The sequence below is a fragment of the Gymnoscopelus microlampas genome (assembly GCF_963454915.1).
Source record: "Gymnoscopelus microlampas genome assembly, chromosome: 9".
NCBI lineage: Eukaryota > Metazoa > Chordata > Actinopteri > Myctophiformes > Myctophidae > Gymnoscopelus > Gymnoscopelus microlampas.
In genome coordinates, this window is record NC_139946.1 from 19,548,134 (window position 1) to 19,567,406 (window position 19,273).

General features: G+C 39.9%; 2 protein-coding genes across 2 annotated transcripts; one reads left to right on the plus strand and one right to left on the minus strand.

Annotated features, from left to right (window-relative positions):
• Window positions 1-847: 847 nt before the first annotated feature.
• Window positions 848-10,595, minus strand: LOC311051438 (uncharacterized protein; the record flags this gene model as incomplete). Its single annotated transcript, XM_084066003.1, has 11 exons — window positions 848-965; window positions 1,431-1,546; window positions 4,952-5,043; window positions 5,539-5,728; window positions 6,001-6,122; window positions 7,153-7,289; window positions 7,602-7,696; window positions 7,907-8,013; window positions 9,011-9,195; window positions 9,644-9,997; window positions 10,489-10,595. The coding sequence occupies 11 exons, from the start codon at window positions 10,593-10,595 to the stop codon at window positions 848-850; spliced, it is 1,623 nt and encodes a 540-aa protein (XP_083922129.1).
• A 2,303-nt stretch (window positions 10,596-12,898) lies between these two features.
• On the plus strand, window positions 12,899-18,561 carry uba52 (ubiquitin A-52 residue ribosomal protein fusion product 1). The gene is made up of 5 exons (XM_084067759.1): window positions 12,899-12,943; window positions 13,676-13,787; window positions 15,219-15,305; window positions 16,733-16,835; window positions 18,411-18,561. The coding sequence occupies exons 2-5, from the start codon at window positions 13,685-13,687 to the stop codon at window positions 18,502-18,504; spliced, it is 387 nt and encodes a 128-aa protein (XP_083923885.1). The 5' UTR covers window positions 12,899-12,943; window positions 13,676-13,684; the 3' UTR covers window positions 18,505-18,561.
• The last annotated feature ends 712 nt before the right edge of the window (window positions 18,562-19,273 follow it).

Below are 19,273 nucleotides of genomic sequence, written 5' to 3' on the forward strand. Positions count from 1 at the left end.
CCGTGTTGTGTATTCAACATGATCCTGTTTGGTTTTGCGCGGTTCATACTTAATCACGCGTGAAGGTGGACAGAGAATCCATAATCCATTTCAGCAGCTACTCCTCATTGCCTAAACAAAGACTGCAGCCTCCTACTTTACAATGTAAACACAGGCCTAAGCCTGCAGTAAACCCTGGAGCTGTGGGCACCGTCGCTCCCTACTTGGCCTACATACTGTACAGTGGTGGAAGAAGTACTCAGATGTTTTAACTTAAGTAAGAATAGAGCATACCACCAGTGTAGTTCAGACATCATCTGTTACAAGTAAAGGGGCACTATTCAAAATTGTAACCGATTAAAAGCAAGTACAAAAGTATTGGCATCAAAATAAAAATAAAGTAAAAGTACACACATTTTTCAAACTGTGTTAAACTTTTTCTAAAATACCTGATCTAAAAGCTCACAGCGCATCGCGATGTGACGTGTTGTGAGCTTGTAGATCAGGTATTTTCGAATAGCCGAAGTATAGAATGGGGCTTAAGTGCTTAAGTTATGTTTTGTATGAATAATATAAATCTACAAAGTAGCTAGCAACTAAAGTAATTGTTGTGGAGTGAAAAGTCCATTTGCCTCTGAGATGTATTGGAGTAGAAGTTAAAAGTATATAAAAAAGGAAATACTCAAGTTAAGTAAATGTACCACAACATTTTGCTCAAGTACAGTATTTGAGCCTAAATGTATTTAGTTACTTTCTACCACTGACCTACATTCTGTATGTTGTTGTTGTCTGGGTTTGTGTAAGTCATCTTGCTGCTAAATGCTCCACTTGCACAGCACGCTGCTTCGACATTTCACTCTCACGACTGTCACGACTGATCCTGATTCTGGGTCAAAGTGTTATCAGGCCACAGGACACAGAAAAAACACTCCTCATCCTCACATGAGGATAGCAGGTCTGGGTAGAGAAACCACTCCTCATCCACACTGTATGGGTAGAGATATGCAGCTCCACACTCCAGGCCAGTGGTTCTCAACCTTTTCTGGATCAGGGTCCACTTGAAAATCTCAACCCATCTGACCAAATGAGGTTTGGAGTTTGCTGGAAGGTCTTGGCTTGCACTGCACTGCAGTTCATATTGACACACATCACTGTGACCCTTTTTAACTCTGCTATGACAATACCTTTTTTATATTTTTTTATTGGTTGAATGTTTTTAACTACTTATATTTAGAATTTGACTTGGAGTATCGTACATCTGTTGAAATGACATTCAGATGATGAGTGTATCAAATATTTTATATTCAGAGATGCCACCTGCGAACGTGCAGTATATCACATATTGGCTCTTAAAGAAAAAACAAAAAAACAATGAAGGATTTTAGCAAAGTTTCAGCGTTTATTGACACAGGAAATGCACCTCAGCCTATAGGATGAAATGGGTCCGGTACTGCTTATGGCGGTCCAGCGGGGCGACACAGGACAGAGGTTTGAGCTGGAAGGAGTCAGTGTGTGTGGTGCTGAAATGATGCTGAACACATGGAGCCCTTATGTGACTCTCCTTCATCTGTAGAGAGAGAGAGAGGGGGGGGGGGGGCGGAGAGAGAGAATGACAGTGAGTGAGACAGATAGATACAAGCGCGGTGAGGTGAAGTCAGGCTTAGTATATGACAGTAGGCCTGACCTCGATTATTAGTATAGTCGACTAATCAGTCGAGGGTTGTCTGGGTCGACTGCCAATCTCTTAGTCGAATTATGAAAAAATAAAAAAATTATAACGTTTTTTTAATTATTCGACTGAGAGATTGGCCTAGTTTGTTATATTAATTAACTAATAGTTTGCCAAAATAGGATATAAATCATGATTTTTTGGGAGTAACACCGATACAGCCCAAATGGAATGTTCCTCTATTGCATAACTAATAATCTTTTTTGCATGATTCGACTGAGAGATTGGCAGTCGAATCAGACTGATTCGACTGCCAATCTCAGTCAAATCATGCCAAAAAAAAGAAAAGATTTGGGTGTTGCATTAGTCGACTATTAGTCGACTATAGGCACATATTGGCCAATCAGATTCGACTATAGAAATCCTTAGTCGGGGACAGGCCTAATTGACAGCAGTCTACTCTACAGTATTGTCAGTGCTTGCACGTTGGCACACCTAAATCGAACACATCGTTTTATTAGCCGCCGTGTTGCTTACAGTATGCTGTACTATAAGGTCGTCAGCCTGCCATGTTTTACCATGTATACTTGGTACGGAAATCAAACTATATGAAGTACAGGAAATCAAACTACAAAATCGGCCTATAGTTTTCTTTCCCTTTAAGGTGAAGTAAAAAAAAGTCACACAAAAAAACACCCCACTACTTCTTCATACAACAAGGCAATTTTGTTTTATTAAAAAAAAATAAGATGTTGACAAATGTTTGACTGATTTGCCCAAAATAGGGATGCCAGAGTTAAAGGCTTAGTTCACCCAAAAAATGACTTATTTTCTATCAATTACAGTTACGCACCCCATGAAGCCTTGAATTCATGGAGATTTCTTTGTCGCATTCCTGAGCCAATAATTTGATGAACGGCCATAGCCGCGGGAAGACGTTTTAGGTTAAGGGTGCTGTATGCGCACACATGCACACGCACACGAACATTTGCCGGATTTGTTACTTTTTTGGGGGGGTTTTGTTACTTTAATTCGGTTAATTTGGTTCCAGAACACATATTGCACTAAATCCCCCCCAAATAACGACCAACAACAACAGGCACATTATGCACAGATGTTTTTAATAAATGTATTTATTTACTATTTTATTTTTTTCATACATTATTTCCAGGGGGTGCTGCAGGCCCCCCAGCACCCCTACTTCACGCGGTAATGTGAACGGCGGAGACTGCTGGTCATCAAATTATTGGCGTAGAATGCCAAAAACTTAAAAATCTCCATGAATTCAAGGCTTCATGGGGTGTACTGGGTAATTGATAGAAAATAAGAATTTGTTTGGGGCAACTACTCCTTTAAAGTGGTTAACATACATTTTTTATTACATAAGTTAAAACAGTGGATCGGGACGGGACCCATCTTCGGGTCGTAGACGGTGACGAATTCTTATTGGTCATGATAGTCTTTTTTAATTTCCTACAATAGTTTATTTTCTATGACATGTTCATGTGTGAACCACTGAAGTTTTCATTCTGGACGTACATTCACCTGCGTTCATAGTTCAGTCATTGTGTCATTATTACATAATGATCAATATCTGTACTGTACCGATAGCCAATCTCATCAATAACTACAGTATTTCCAGAAAGACATTTCATAACTACCGTTTCATAACTGTGTGTGTGTGTGTGTGTGTGTGTGTGTGTGTGTGTGTGTGTGTGTGTGTGTGTGTGTGTGTGTGTGTGTGTGTGTGTGTGTGTGTGTGTGTGTTGGGGGGGGTCACTTTGGATACATTTATGCCAACTTAAAACGGACTAGGGGCCAGGGCTGTGTGATATGGACAACATATCACAATATTTTAGATCAAATACCTCAATATCAATATTGTGATGATAATAAATAAAATGAACTACAAAACTACAAAAAATCGTGAAAACAGCATATCTACAAAATAGCCGGTCCTATTGCACCGCGTTATGAGCTTGTAGATCGGCTATATTCACTATATTTTGTCAATTTTTTAAAGTATAAAATATTTTGCCTCATCACGTTTTTTACAAAATCCAAAATGCCAGACAATATCTCATATCATGATATCAATTTAATATCAACGTATTGAACAGCCCTAGGCGTATTTCTCAGACCAGACAGTGTGGTGCTGTTCTCTAGGCTGGTCTGGTCAGTCAACAGTGGACAAAAGGTTAAAAGGTTAGTGGCTCAGAGACGGTGGGCTCAATATACCTACAATATAATGACAGGCCTCAAAGAATATTACTTAACTGATATGCTATAAAAAACTGACAGTAACAACAGAGATAGCAGTAGTAGTAAAATTAGCAGTAACATTAGTAATAGCAGTAGCTGTCATGGTCACTATCTCTGCCATGCCCCTCTCCTCTGAGCCTTGATTGCTTTGAGTTGACTCACCTGAGAAGTCCAACTGAGATTGACCTGGTCAGTGGTGGAAAAAGTACTAAAATGTTTTACTTAAGTAAAAGTATCAATACTGCAATGTAGAAACACTCTGTTACAAGTCTGGTGATCAAAATGTACTTGAGTAAAAGTGCAAAAGTATTGGCATCAAAGTATACTTTAAGTACCAAAAGTAAAAGTACTCATTATGCAGAAAGTTATCATTATGTCAACACAAACAAAAACATATTTTGAAAATAGCAGATCTACAAGCTCACAACGTGTCGCATCGCAACACGTTGTGAGCTTGTAGATCAGCTATTTTCAAATAGCCTAAGTTTAAATAGGGCTGAAGTGGTTCATGTATGTTAAGTAATCAAAGTAAGTAACTAGTGACTAAAGTTTTCAAATAATTGTAGTGGAGTAAAAGTATAGAAAATTGGAAATACTCCAGTAAAGTAAAAGTACCTCAAAATTGAACTTACAGCACTTGAGTACATAGTGTGTACCACCACTGGACCTGGTCAGCTAGCTCCAGACGCTATTTATACCATTATAGTTCATCTGTTCATTGCTGGATTTTAGTTAATCTGTCAGTGCTTGTTTTCTTTGTTAGTTCAATTGTTGTTGTTTTGTATCTGAGAGTTATGTGTGGAGTAAAGTCTGGTGTATACGTTCGCTTGCTGAGTCTTGAGTTTGGTGTTCGAGTCTTGGAGTTCGAGCTTTGAGTTCTGCATTTTGGGTCCAACTTGAGTTTGAGTTCCTGATAGCAACAGTAGTGTAAGTAGAAGTGGTAACAGTATTGATAGAAGTAGTCACAGTAGAGTTAGAAGAAGTAACTAGTAGAGAGGAATGAGTGGATTTGGTTTGTTCATCTCTCTCGTGGCCTCTTACCATGTCAAGGTGTTGAGGGTTGAGTATCTGTCTGCAGGTCTGGGGAGGTGGAGTGAAATCAGCTTGCACGGTGGAGTGGACTGGCCCTGGATCTGAGGACAAAATTATCTTATGAGACATGCACTAACAAAAGCTCATGAATTGTAACAAGCCAAAGACAGTTTGAACAAGAAAGTTTTACTTTCAGTAGTTCTTTCTTATGCAGGGAACAGTCTACACAACATTTCGCTGTCGTGGTTATATCAAACCTGTTTGGCTCCTTGGAATCTGAACAAATCTGAACGTGATCTTGTAGTTTGAGCTGTTTAACGACTGAAACCTCAACAGCAATACACTGTAATCAGTGAAAGTCAGATTGTGGTCGTGGCGTGGGACTCCTCACTGGCAGGTGAGCCAGTACAACAGCAGTGGCAACACAGACAGGTTAAGGCTGGGTAATTGGCTACTAGAACTTTAAATGTATTTACAACATAACTTTTCATTGTTCTTATAATAGTTCTCTTTTCTCAGGGAAATGTGTATTTTTCGTCTTTCCCGAGGTTTTCTGTTCTGCTCAACATCTGTATCATCCCATGTGTGGCTCTCACCATCTCCAGACAGAGCCCATCCTGGTGTCCAGGTGCAGGTGGTGGCTCTGTGTCCACCTCTCCAGGGGTAGTGGTCCTGGATGGTGGTCCTGAAGCACTGACCTCTCAGACCGGATCCACCCAACTCCACGTTGCTCTTGGTCCGCAGGTCAGCCCCAGACACATGTACCGGTCGCTCTCTGTGGTTCCGCTACGGGGAGAGAGGAAGTCCAAAAAGCTGGTAAGAAACGGAGAGTCAAAAGCCCCCAAGAAGATTTGGAACAACTAAAACAAAATTCAATTATATTTATGTTTACAATACATTTACAAATGACTGCACTTCTTGGACTTTGAGATGTAGAGTAAATGTCATATCTCTTGCTCTTACAATACCTAACTCTGCCCTTCTTCGGAGTTTGGACACTTTGACAACCACTGACAGTAAAGTAAAGTCAAAGATCCCAGCAGGGGTCAGCGTTTCACCTCAGAGAAGAAGTATCTGTTGGTGGTGGCTGACATCGTGTCCCTGTTGCGTCCCTGATGGGTGTCGCCCCTGGGAACGCAGCTCAGGTTCCTGTTCCTCCTCATCAGGAGGACAGCATCACCTGATCAACACACCAATATAGATGGAGTCGGTCAGGCAGGACAATACCTCCTTCAACATGGTGCAGGTTTATTAACCAGTGGTGGACAAAGTATTCACATTTTCTAAAAGAATCAATACTGCAATGAAGAAATACTCTGTTACAAGTAAAAGTCCACAATTCAAAATTTACTGGAGTAAAAGTACAAACGTCGCATCGCGCTTGTAGATCGGCTAATTTCAATTGTCCGAAATGTGTTTTGTAATAATAATAAAAATCTGCAAAGTAACTAGTAACTAAAGTTTTCAAATAATTGTTGTGGAGTAAAAGTACAATATTTGCCTCTGAGATGTAGTGGAGTAGAAGTAAAAATACTTAAAACCGGAAATGCTCCAGTAAAGAAAAATACCTCAAAATTGTACTTAAGCACAGTACCTGAGTAACTGTACTTAGTTACTTTACACCACTGTTATTAACATCTAATCAACGTAAACTAAACATGCCATGATGTGTGTTCATTCATTTTACTCCCAGTCTATATGAAGAGCTTCTCCGTTAGGCTTCTCCACTGCCGTGGATGAAGTATGAATCATGTCTTTCGAGTCGAGGATAAAAGATGGATGACTGAGCGAAAGCGAAACCTAGACTAATACTGTTTATATAATCCTACCTAGCCTCACTTTTCAACGTTTTTGTTTTTTCAGCTCAACTCAAATGTATTGTCTCATCACAGGTGTACAAAATATTGTACACCGAGATAGAGAAAGAAGAAAAACAGGTCAGATATCATCAACATGGCAGTGTTAAATATATACATAATAGTGCATGCTAGGTTTATACATAAGGTGTGTGATTAAAGTTGCAGTGGGACGAGTCAGTAGAAAATAGCCCATACGTTATAACATGTTATGCACCTTATGTACATAACATACAATAAATTGAGGGAGTTACAGACTATAAGAACTGTGACTGTGAGTGTACAGTCATTTAGATATATGCATGTAGTATGTATTGACAGGAACACATCCTGTGTGATGTCCACAGAACACACCTGACCTGCCATCGTCACCAAAGGCCTCCCTGGAGGTTGATGACCACGGCTCTTTAAAGTCATCCCCAAGATTCACTTTCCAACGCGGTGTCACAGCAGCTCCACTTCTTCTGGAGCTGGTAGATCGGTTATTCTCACTGTTTGTTGTACGGCAAAGTATATGGGGTTTAAGTGGTTAAAATCACTCATAAAAGTGTTCCATCATCTCGTTCATCATGTTTCTAACACATTTTACTTGTATGCTGCTACAGTATATTTAAATGTTTACTGTGCATTGCATTCATGATGTGTCATAAACCAGTGGTTCTCGAAGTGGGTTACAAATTGTGAAAAGTGTTGAATAATAATTTGCAACAAAACAACATGAACCTTCTCTTTTCAAGGGGGGTCTGCGGCCAAAATGTTTGAGAACTACTGTCATAATAATAAAGGACAAGTTCCTCACACACCCAGAGACAGCTGTGTGTGTGAACGCTGCAGCGTGAGTGGTCTCTCTCTCTATCGTCTTCACCTGATCGCCCATCGGCACCGAGGAGCTGGACTGCTAAACACATTATGACACAACAAATACACTGTTATTACTTTACTCATTTTTCATTCCAATACTTTTGCACTTTTACTCTAGAACAATTTTTAATACAGCACTTTAAATAACAGAGTATTTGTGCATTGTGGTATTGTTACTTTTACTTATGTGAGTATACTATACTGTACTTCTTCCAGTGGATGAGTGAGTGAGTGTCCTGTGTGTTACCTTGTCCACAGGTTGAGGTGGTGGCTGACACTGTCCTCTGAAGGTGTCACCGTAGTGGGAGACCGCGGTGTTACCTCTGCTGTCCCCCTTCACAGTGCAACATCGCTCTGAAGCACACAAACACATCTACAGTGTTTTATTGAACTCCAAGAATATCTACACACAAAAATATTGGTTCTTCTTTGGGATAGTTGAGGTGCTATAGAGCAGGACTAGTTCCCAACCGATATCTCAAGACCCCAAATATAAATGTGTTGTTTCGCCGTTGTAGATCAGCTATTTCCACTATTTCTTAAAAGTAAAAATGTTAATGGATTTTATTTCAAATTGTTTTTTTTGTTCTTTTGTTCGTATCTAATCTAATCGTAAATAATTGTTGCTGTAGTTAACGTTAAAAAAATGGTTACTCAGTCACAACTCTGAAAAAATGGGTCAGTGACCCAAACAGGGGACCCGACCCATTGTTTGAGAAACACTGCTATAATGCACTCTATGTTTCTTTTTAGAGGTTCACTACTGGTTCTTCAGCTTAGTTTAGTTACCTACTGGTTCTATATAGCACTATTTGAAAAACATTGGTATATAGCATGTATAACCAAAGAGCCACTTTTAGTGCTATTTTGCTGTTTAGAGTGTATGCTGTTACTCATTCTGAAAGAAAGTTACTGTTCAATATTTGACCCAGTGATCATGCCCCACTTAAAGTTAATACCAAACTAATGTAGCCTACATTATGAACTTGGTGAACTAAAAATAAAAAAAATAAAAAAAGTCAACTGCCAAAAATATGATTTTGGTTAATCAGTCATTTGACATGGATCTGTAATCTCTGGGACCACTGACCTAGATCAGTCAATGGTTCTCAAAGCGGGGTTCGGCGACCCCCAGGGGTCCTTGTGGGGCTTTCAGGGCGTCCCCCCAGCAAGATGATTGAGAGTTAGGTCTGTAACTCTGAGTGTGTACGAATGGAACCGAATGGAACCAAATGGACCCCTACGGGTCCATTTGGTTCCATTCGTACACTCTCAGAGTAATGGGGGTCGGTGGTCCTCCTAATGCATACAAAACTGGGGGTCCTTAATGAAAAGGTTTGAGGTCACTTACCCAGATGTTTGGCTGAGGCCTTAACCACAGGAGAGACACAGAGAGGTGTGAAGGAGGCTCTGTGTGTGCTTTCTGGAAGCTTCTCTTCCTCCGCCCGGCCCCACCTGAAGGCTCTCGCTGGGTGGGGTTCACTGGGACGGGTGGAGGGCTGTGGGGTGTAGCTCTGGGCCTGCACCATGAGCTCCCTGGAGAGGATGGAGCAGCGTTATTACAATTACAATTTACAATTTAGGCATTTAGCAGACGCTCTTAATCCAGAGCGATTTACAGTAAGCAAGGACAACACAAGGTAATACATCAAATGCATAGAAATAGTAACGTAGTAGTAGGATCATAGGTAAACCAAGAGTATTACAGTTCAAAGTAACCAAATAACGAAAACTAGAACTGACAATACTTTTAGCTGTTTAAGCCCTGTTGTCAAAAATTCCATAATCTTAAAAAGTTGTGGAAAATGTGCAACTGAACAACCCTAATACCCCACTCCCCTACCAATGAAAAATAAAAACTAATACTAACTAAACAAAAAAATATATATAATAAACTAGCAGAAAAAAAGAACTTAAATTTAAAAGAAAAAGTCAAGAGGAAATAAAACATTTAAACGAATGGAAAATGCTAAACTACAAGAACCTCGGGCTGGAAGGGTGTGGTGGTGGGTTGCTCTGGGGGTCCGTGATCTCCGTCACCTCCCTGGACAAGGTGGAGGTGTGTGGTGGGGTGTAGCTGTGGCTCTGCACGCTGAGCTCCGTCACCTCCCGTGGGTCCGCATGCATCTTGAAGTTGGTGGTGAGTTTGGTCCAGGCCGGGGTTTGACCCCTCTTAGTCACCTGTTGCTGGGGGCGCCGCTGGAAGGAGTCCCCCGACTCTGTCCTGAACTCCTTGATGTTTCCCACGTCCCTGTGCTCCACCTGGGCCGGGGTGGGGTGAGGAACGGCCGGGGTCCTGCAGGGTGGGCTAGAGAAAGAGCCGAAGTCTGCCTGGAAACTAGTTGGGAAACAGCATTATTATTAAACAATTACTAACTGAAAGTGTTTTACAAAACAAACTGAAATTACTAACATCATAGAGAAAATGTCCTTAGATTTTAATCTTTGTCTCTGTATAAGTACACTGTATAAGTCTTATATTTTGTGTGGATATTATTAATATTTCTATTTCATATTTTCATCAGTGCCAGTTTTAAGCCCTGTTGTAATTTATTTTCCAAATCTTCAAAAATACGGGGAAAAAGCAAATCTACAAGGTTTGTAGACCTGCTATTTTTGCTACTTGTTTTACCTTGCTGAATCTCGCCCCTTATTAATCCATATTACAATTTAAAAAACAAATAACCAAAACTAATAAAATATCAACTAAACTAAGCCACTTTTTAAAAAAAAAACACAATCAAAACAAATCTGAAATTGAAAACAAAAAGTCTAAATGAAATAAAAAACATTAAAGAAATAATAAAAAAAATGCAAAACTCTAATAACCTTGTAGTGAAAGCAGCACTGGGACCAGAGAATGGGATGTGACTGGACCGCAGGAAGTTGATGCCCTCAGGGGGGGTTTGGATGGGTGTTCTGACCGCCACAGCCATGTTGGCTCCTTTTGCCTTACTGTATTATCAAGGGGTGCAACAGTTAACCCGTTAATGACACAGATGCTTTCCCGGTTTTAATGGGAACTAATCAATTTAATCAAATAAAAAAAATAATCGATAATGTAATAAAGTAATGGATTAATAATCAATCCCTATTTTGGACATGGCAGCATAGGCGAAAGGTTTCTAAAAATGTGTAAAATGAAAATAAAACTGTGAAAATAGCCAACCTAGAAGCTCACAACGTGTCACAATGCAATGCTCTATTTTCACTATTTAACTAACTATAAATCTCACTAAGTATAAAACACTTAAAGGGATAGTTCACCCAAAAAAAAATGTGTTCACCCCGTGGAGACTTGAATGCATAGATATTTTTTTGTTTTTGTCGCATTTGTAAGCCAATAATTTCATGACCAGCGGACCGGTAGGCAGCGGTTCCGGTAGGAGATACAAAGGAGACTCTTTGTGTCTCCTACCGGAACCACTGCCAGTCATCAAATTATTGGCTTAGGAATGTGACATAAACTAAAAAATATCCATGAATTCAAGTCTCCATTGGGTGACTAATTGATAGAAAAAAAGTCATTTTGGGGGTGAACTATCCCTTTAAGTGGTTCTCAATTATTCACCCATCTCAATTATTCTATTAATTAATCAAAAAAGTAATCTATAGAATAATCGCTTAGAAAATATTCGATACTTGCAACCCTACTTGCCTTACCTTCTCATCCGTAAATACTGTGTCTACTTTGCAGCGAGCTACCCCCCCATCCTCTCCTGAGCAGCAACCATCCCTCGTCATGGTAACCATGATGACACAGAAAATGATGATGTCAACAATGTGTCTCATGCTCAGAAGAAAACAGCAACACAGAATCATGTTAGTCTAACCACAATAGAAAAACTAAAACATTTACAAACTTAAAATCAATGATTGCAGCGATATAAGTGCAATCATTGGTGGCCTAATGTTTATTCCAAAGTATAAACAGAGACACAAAAGCCTGATTACCCCCCACAGCAATTCATTATTCATAGCAGTGGATCCCTCCTTTCTGCAGTTAGCAGTGGTGTAAAGTAACTACTATAAGTACTGTACTATTTAAGTACAATTTTAAGGTATTTTTTTTACTTTACTGGAGTATTTCCAGTATTCAGTACTTTTACTCCTACTCCACTACATCTCAGAGGCAAATAATGTACTTTTACTCCACTACAATTATTTGAAAACTTGTGTCTAATGTTTGAACCATTGTTCACAATCATCTCAGACTTGTTTACCAGTTTACAAGACAGCATTGAAAGTGAGCTAATTAAAGTTACTTACTTATAGTTAAGTACATAATGGTTTAGGTATTTAGAGCGGTAACTAGCAGTCCCCCTCAATGATCTTATACATAATTCAACATTTCTGTGGATAAACTTACAATATCAGTTTGCAAGATGTCTACATGTTACCTGTCACAGCCATGCAAGACCAGGGTCGTTTTGTGCATGGAGGTTATTAACCAAGGACCCATGCTGGTCCCCGGACCACACTTTGAGAAGCACTGCATTAGCCTACGGACCCCCATTTTATTTTATTTATGTATGTATTTGTTTTGCTCCGGGACCCCTACACTGTAAAATAATAAAAGTAATAATACATTTTATTTGTAACGCATATTATATTTGATACACATTTCAAAGTGCTACATGGCAAGAGAAAAACAAAATATTATACTTATAAAAACTCAGAGTCACAGACCCGTAAAAGTGTCTTTTTTTTACCCCTGGTTTTGGGCCCCGGACCAGACGTTGAGTAACAGCAGGAAATGACCCAATAGCAGGGTTGCCATGTCTGCTTATTATAGGCGACTTTGGGCTCGTTCTTCTCCAAAGTCGCTTGTAAATATCGGTAGTTGCGGGTTGCGTTTTTTTGGGCTTGTTTCCTAATGTTGTTTAAACCAGTGTGTCTCACTCATTTTCAAGTCAAGAACCCCCAAATTAATATGTAATTATCCAAGCCCCCCCCCCCATCTGATTTTTTTTGTGCCAGGGACCCCCATACAACATTTGTGTTGTTAAAATGATAAAAAAATATTCTACATTTCCAACAAATATTCAACATTGATTTTTGCTTGTTTTCACATGATCTTGTAAATCGGCTATTTTCAAGTATCCGGTGTAATATATAGGTTTAAAGCGCTCATGTGGCTTAATAAAATTGCTTCTTTTTTGCTTGGTTGCTTATTTCTCTCACAAAGTATGGCAACGCTGGTAGCAGCAGGAAATTATCCAATACAAGTTCCGCTCGCGCCGCGCATGCTCTCTCTTTCCGTGGAGGCTCAGCTGTCGGCCGGGTGGGTTCACGTCTCTCACTTCTTAAACGTTTTTATACTTTAATAAACGTCCACGAACTGTTATAAACACACCGTTCCTTCTTCGTTAGAGTTCATATTTACTATTGAACCGCCGGGTGGTTGCCGTCACGCCGAAAATGACACTTTAAAAAGACACGTTCAAATCTACCCAACATGTGGCGACTGGCGAGGCCTTGAGCTAATGCTAACGCTAACTCTGCCAGGCTTACACGGAGGGCCCACATTAATTTAAGCTTTTTATTATTAATGAATCCTTCTGTTAATTAACTAACTGAACGTAGTAACCCCCTCGTATGTTTTCTTTTTGTGTTATACAGGTGACTCCTGTATTGTATTGCTGTATTGTTGTATTTAGCTTTTTGCTTTGGCAATGGAAACGTATGTTTTCTCATGCCAATAAAGACCATTGAATTGACTCCGAAAATAGCAGATCTACAAGCTCGTAACGCGTCGCTCGGTGACGCGTTGTGAGTTTGTACATTTGCTATTTTCTTTCGACTTCACGATTATCGGGTGTTATACCCTTTTTTTTCAAAGGTGGATTTCACTAACGTTGATTCGGTTTCTCCTCAGTAAATAACATATAAACAAGTTCTAGACGCGCTGTGAGCTTGTATATGTGCTATTTTCTCTTGACTTAACAAATATCAGGTGATCTCCCCTTTTTAATGAATTTAACTAACGTTGATTTGTTTTGATGTTTCTCCTCAGCCTGTCAAGATGCAGATCTTCGTGAAGACCCTGACGGGGAAGACCATCACCCTCGAGGTGGAACCCAGTGACACTATTGAAAATGTCAAAGCCAAGATCCAGGATAAGGAAGGTCAGTTGTGTACACTGTAAAATAATGTATCCTTACTCAGTGTTAATGTACCCTTAAGGGTCCAATTTTGTACAGTGTGGGAACTAGTGAAACTTTGTGAATGGGAACTAGTGAAACGTTGTGAATCCTGTAGCCCTCCTATCCTGTGCAGCATGCCATGTTTAGGCAAACATCCGTGCTGTGAGCTTGTAGATTGGTCATTTTGGATGAAGGGATTTGGTGTGAAGGGGGAAAGGAGATGACTCTTTGGGGATAAAGTATAGTGGGTGGGTTAGTAACGAGTGGGCACCTGTGTTAGGCAATTTTCCCCAAAATGTTAAATACAATATTTGTTAAATGTATTTAAGTAAAGTATACATGATCACAACATGCGTCAATTAAGGTCTATAATATTTCTGTGATTGCTACAAAACCTGTGTGTCCAATCATTTTTGGGGCATAAACAAGTCCACGGATAAAATTAAGTCTGATAATGATGTACCATACATGTTCACACGTATTCTTTACATTTCTGAAGATTATTTTTGCAAGTATTTTATCGTAGCATTTTCAGTTGCATTTTCTAGGCACCTCAATTTTACATTGAGGTGCCTAGATATCCCTAGTGCCCACCTATCCTGTATCCGGTGGGTTTAAGTGGGTCAACACTAAATGCATTTACTTGACATACTGCATGTGTAGCCTCCCGCCACTATGCCAGTCTGTCAGAGTGACTGAGTATAATCCAGTGGAGGCTGAGAGAGACCCAGCTCTAGGAAGCAGGGCTGCCTACATGAATGGGCAACTCTGTGCCGAAAGGCCTGGAACATTTCTTCCATCATGAGACAATCGCAGGTAGTTTGGTAACCAAGTAGAGCTATGCTCCGATTGAACATCTCGTCCATCCAAGAACAGGTGCTGCCTAGAACGCCCTTTTCTGCTAGCAAATGAAATTAAGGGAAAGTAATCGCACAATGCTAATTATATTCCCATAACCACTCTGTTCACACAACTCTGACTAGCACCACTGACATATCTTAGCCTTGTGGTGTTGCATTTTTTTATATTATGAACCAGCCTGGACTTGTACTGTCATCAAAGTGTGGTGTACAGCTAGGCAAGGCAAGTTCATTTGTATAACACATTTAAACAACAGGCCAATTCAAAAGGCTAGAGGCAGTGTTACGCCAACATTGGTGACATATGAGATTATGTAACCCTAGCAGCTGCTGTTGTAAATTTCCAGATTAATCTGATCCAGTATATTTTTATGCTAAATTGCCAATACTTTTACTCAACTAAAATTGTAGTATTTATTGTGGTATTGCTACAAAAGTAACTTGTACTAACCACTGAGAACCATCTGAGTGGCTAAACACCCACTATACTGGAGAATGGCTCATACTGGTTCATGATGGCTGTTAAAGGTTGGTTTGGTTTTGGTGTTTTCAGGTATTCCTCCTGATCAGCAGCGTCTGATCTTTGCCGGCAAACAGCTGGAAGATGGACGCACCCTTTCAGACTACAACATTCAGAAAGGTGAGATTAATTAACTGTCACCATAATGCTAATGCCCATTATGAAGGAGCACAGATGTGTGTAAATCACCCAGTCCAGATGCTGGTTCAAAGTTAACTTCATGAACTCTAGCATCCCTATTTTGTGGTGAACATTATGTAAAAAAAATTGATCTAATTGTAGATCAACAAATAGTTGAAAGAAATACTACAAATAATCATACTGCTAGTCCTTATATAGCACTTATTAATAAAAGCTTAAGAGAAAATAACATGTGTAGCCTCCCGCCACTATGCCTGTCTGTCAGAGTGACTGAGTATAATCCAGTGGAGGCTCAGAGAGACCCAGCTCTAGGAAGCAGGGCTGCCTACATGAATGGGCAACTCTGTGCCGAAAGGCCTGGAACACTAATAAAGACTAATCTGTTCTTGTATTTCCCCCTCAAAAAATGCATAACTCGATAAAAGTATTAGGGGTAATTTGTTGAAAAGAGTGTAGTTGTAGAATCTCCTCAAATGCAACAGTTGTTGAGACTGAAGAATGTGTTGAGCCATGTCTGATGTATTGTGTACCCATACGATGTCTGTACTGCCTACTAATACATTTGGAAACATCGAAATTCATTCATTGGACTGCAGAGAAAATAATAATTGTAGAATTGCTAATTTCGGTGAAGTGATTGATTATTTTGTGTAAAGGGGGAAAAGAAGAGGGCCTATTGTAGACAGAGCACTGGGGATACCAGTCAACTTTGTCATACAACTGTTGTGTAGCAAAAATAGCTAAAAGATCATTGCTCTAGCTTGTAGATGGGCTGTTTCTGCAATTTTTCTGTACATTTTCACCCAAAAGAAGGATGTCGGGTTGAAAGAAGTTTTAAATCAGGACAGGTTAAAGAATGCTTTGCTGTCTAAAGCATTACTCTGTAGTACGATGTTGTCGCTTGCCAATCAGAACTGATCTTACGTGTGTATCTTGAAACACAGTTCCTTTTGGCAAGCAACACAGTTTTGTCATGGTGTATAGCTGTAAGTGATATTTGTTTAAAATAAGTGTTAAATATCTGTATTCTGGTAGTAATCATTGCTATAGAATTCTTTTAAGGGGTTGCCCCGTCTCTAGCACTGTCTTAAGTAAACGCAAAATACATTTTCAGGTGAGGATAGAAATTTTAACTAACCAATCAGTAGAGACAACTCATACAGGAGGAAATGCGAAGTAATGAAACAACATGAGCAAACAAAACTGGAACGGGAAAACTACAACTGAAGTTGATGAATGATATTTGTTGAGTTCTCTATGCTGACTGGATAAAATTGGTATTGTTAGAATAGAGCTTAAACTTTTTAACAAACTTGTTTTTTATCAAACGTATCACTTACACTCCCTTTAATCTTAACTGTTTCATTGAAGCATGTTTAAACCGTGTACTGTACTCTCTCCACCAGAGTCCACATTGCACCTGGTGCTGCGTCTGCGTGGTGGCATCATCGAGCCATCTCTGAGGATGCTGGCCCAGAAGTACAACTGTGACAAGATGATCTGCCGCAAGTAAGTACAACAAATCATCATACTACTGTTTTATATAGCACTTAATAATGAAAGCTTAAGAGAAAATAACATGTGTAGCCTCCCGCCACTATGCCTGTCTGTCAGAGTGACTGAGTATAATCCAGTGGAGGCTCAGAGAGACCCAGCTCTAGGAAGCAGGGCTGCCTACATGAATGGGCAACTCTGTGCCGAAAGGCCTGGAACACTAATAAAGACTAATCTGTTCTTGTATTTCCACCTCAAAAAATAAATAAAGCACATTCACAACTCGATAAAAGTATTAGAGGGAATTTGTTGAAAAGAGTGTAGTTGTAGAATGTAATCAAATGCCTCAGTTGAGACAGAAGAATGTGGTGAGCCATGTCTGATGTATTCTTGTGTAGCCAATACAATGTCTGCTGGTGCCTACTAATACATGGGTAAATTAATTGAGTTGGGTTTGTACTCCAGAGAAAATAAGTCTTAACAATCTTACACCTGCTGCTCTGAAAACCAATCCTGATACTATCCCAATATGAAGGACAACCCTAAAGTATTTGAATTGGTTCTATGATGCTGTTCATTCTTAAATCTCTTAATCGTTATCTCCCAGTTTTAGCCCATTAATTGAATTTAGATGTAGGCGGAGATCTCTGATCCTCTCGCTCACAAGTCTGTCACAGACAGGATTCAGGAAAAACAGTGTTTTAAAGCAAGCTGCTTTGATTGTTTTCCAGTCATTTTTGTACCTTCAAAAATGTTCAACAATAGCGGAAATGGCCGATCTACAAACTGACAATGCATTTACGCATTGTGATCTGATATTTTAGCAATTGTTTATGACTATTATGCAAAATAATTGCAATTATCTTAAAATAATTGATTAGATGATTATGTAATGTTTTGTTGATAATTTTTGACCAATCACTTTGTTGCCGTACGCACACGGATAAAGTCAGATATAGAGCAAAGTTTGTCATGTGTCACGTGAAGCTTGACCAATCACTTTGTTGACGGACCTGACCAATCACAACGTTGACGGTGAACACGGACAAAGTCAGGTATAGAGCAGGATCCGCTCTATACCTAAAGGTATAGAGCGGCTAGCGCCGCTAAAAATCACACCCTGTGTGAAGGAAGCGGTGCCTTTGATGAGCCCCGTATTGATGTTGTCATCAATATTTGTTTATAGCCCAGCCAATAAGAATGTCCGGGTGTCCGGACACACGGACATAGTCAGATATAGAGCGGTTGGCACCGCTAAAAACTAGAACCAGGAGACCTGGTACTGCCAGACCCCTAGTGGTTGAAATCTGAATGGCCGGGCTTCGCATGACGTGTGTCTCTTCTATGTCCCTTCTATGACGAAAGGGGGACAGACTTTTTTGCCGGGGGACAAAGTGACATACCATGTATGGAGAAAACGATACAAAGCCTCATGTAAGCCCGACCCCTTGGGTCTGGCAAAAAAGAATTGCTAATATGATTTGGCCATACAATTTTTTTTTTCAGTCAGAGTTGATATTCTTTTCTTAAATCCATGCTTTCAAAAGAACCCATCCCCAACCATGACCGCTGACTGACCTTGTGTTACAGGTGCTATGCCCGTCTCCACCCACGTGCGGTCAACTGTCGCAAGAAGAAGTGTGGACACACCAACAACCTGCGCCCCAAGAAGAAGCTGAAGTAGACGACTCACATGGCTGTTTGCGCTGTCTTCATTTTGTTCAATAAATGGTGAAATGGTGTTTGTATGAAGTTATTTTTATCTTGTGTAGTTAAAGGTAGTGTAAGTGAAATGTTTTGGGGGAGTTCTATATATAACGCTCTGTATTCTGTTAATAATCATTACTATAGAGCAGGGGTTAACTGATTTTGACCCAGGGACCAGGACCACCATCCTGACGAAGAGCAACCTGGGGACCACCACTATTGAGTCGGATGGGTCCATGGACTCATCCCACGGTTAAGATTGTTTTTTTTTTCTTACTCACTGATCATAGGCTACATTCATGAGCTGGAAAAACAAACATTCAAAGCATTTTATTATCAGTAAACCACGGCCCTAGTATTAACCAGCTTTTTTCTTTTACGATTACGAAAAGATCCATGGTGGTTCACTGCAGGCAGACTCCAGGATAAACTTCAGTAGCCAGTTGCAAGTTCACCTGCAAGTACAATACCAGTCTAAAACTCAATGCGTTGTACACGCGTGTATAATTTTGTGCGCATTAGCAGCGAACAGCTGTTTACATGCTAAGCATTCACTTGACTTTTTTGGAATGTTAGATTCGACTTAACGTTTATTCACAAAAGTTTAAAAAAAAACATTCTGAATGCACATGGTCTGCGGACCACCGGTTGAGAACCCCTGCGTCTTTGTTCAGTAATGGTCTCTCCAGCTCTTTAATAAACAATACATTTTCATGTTAACTGATTGAAACCTTTATGCTCAAAGA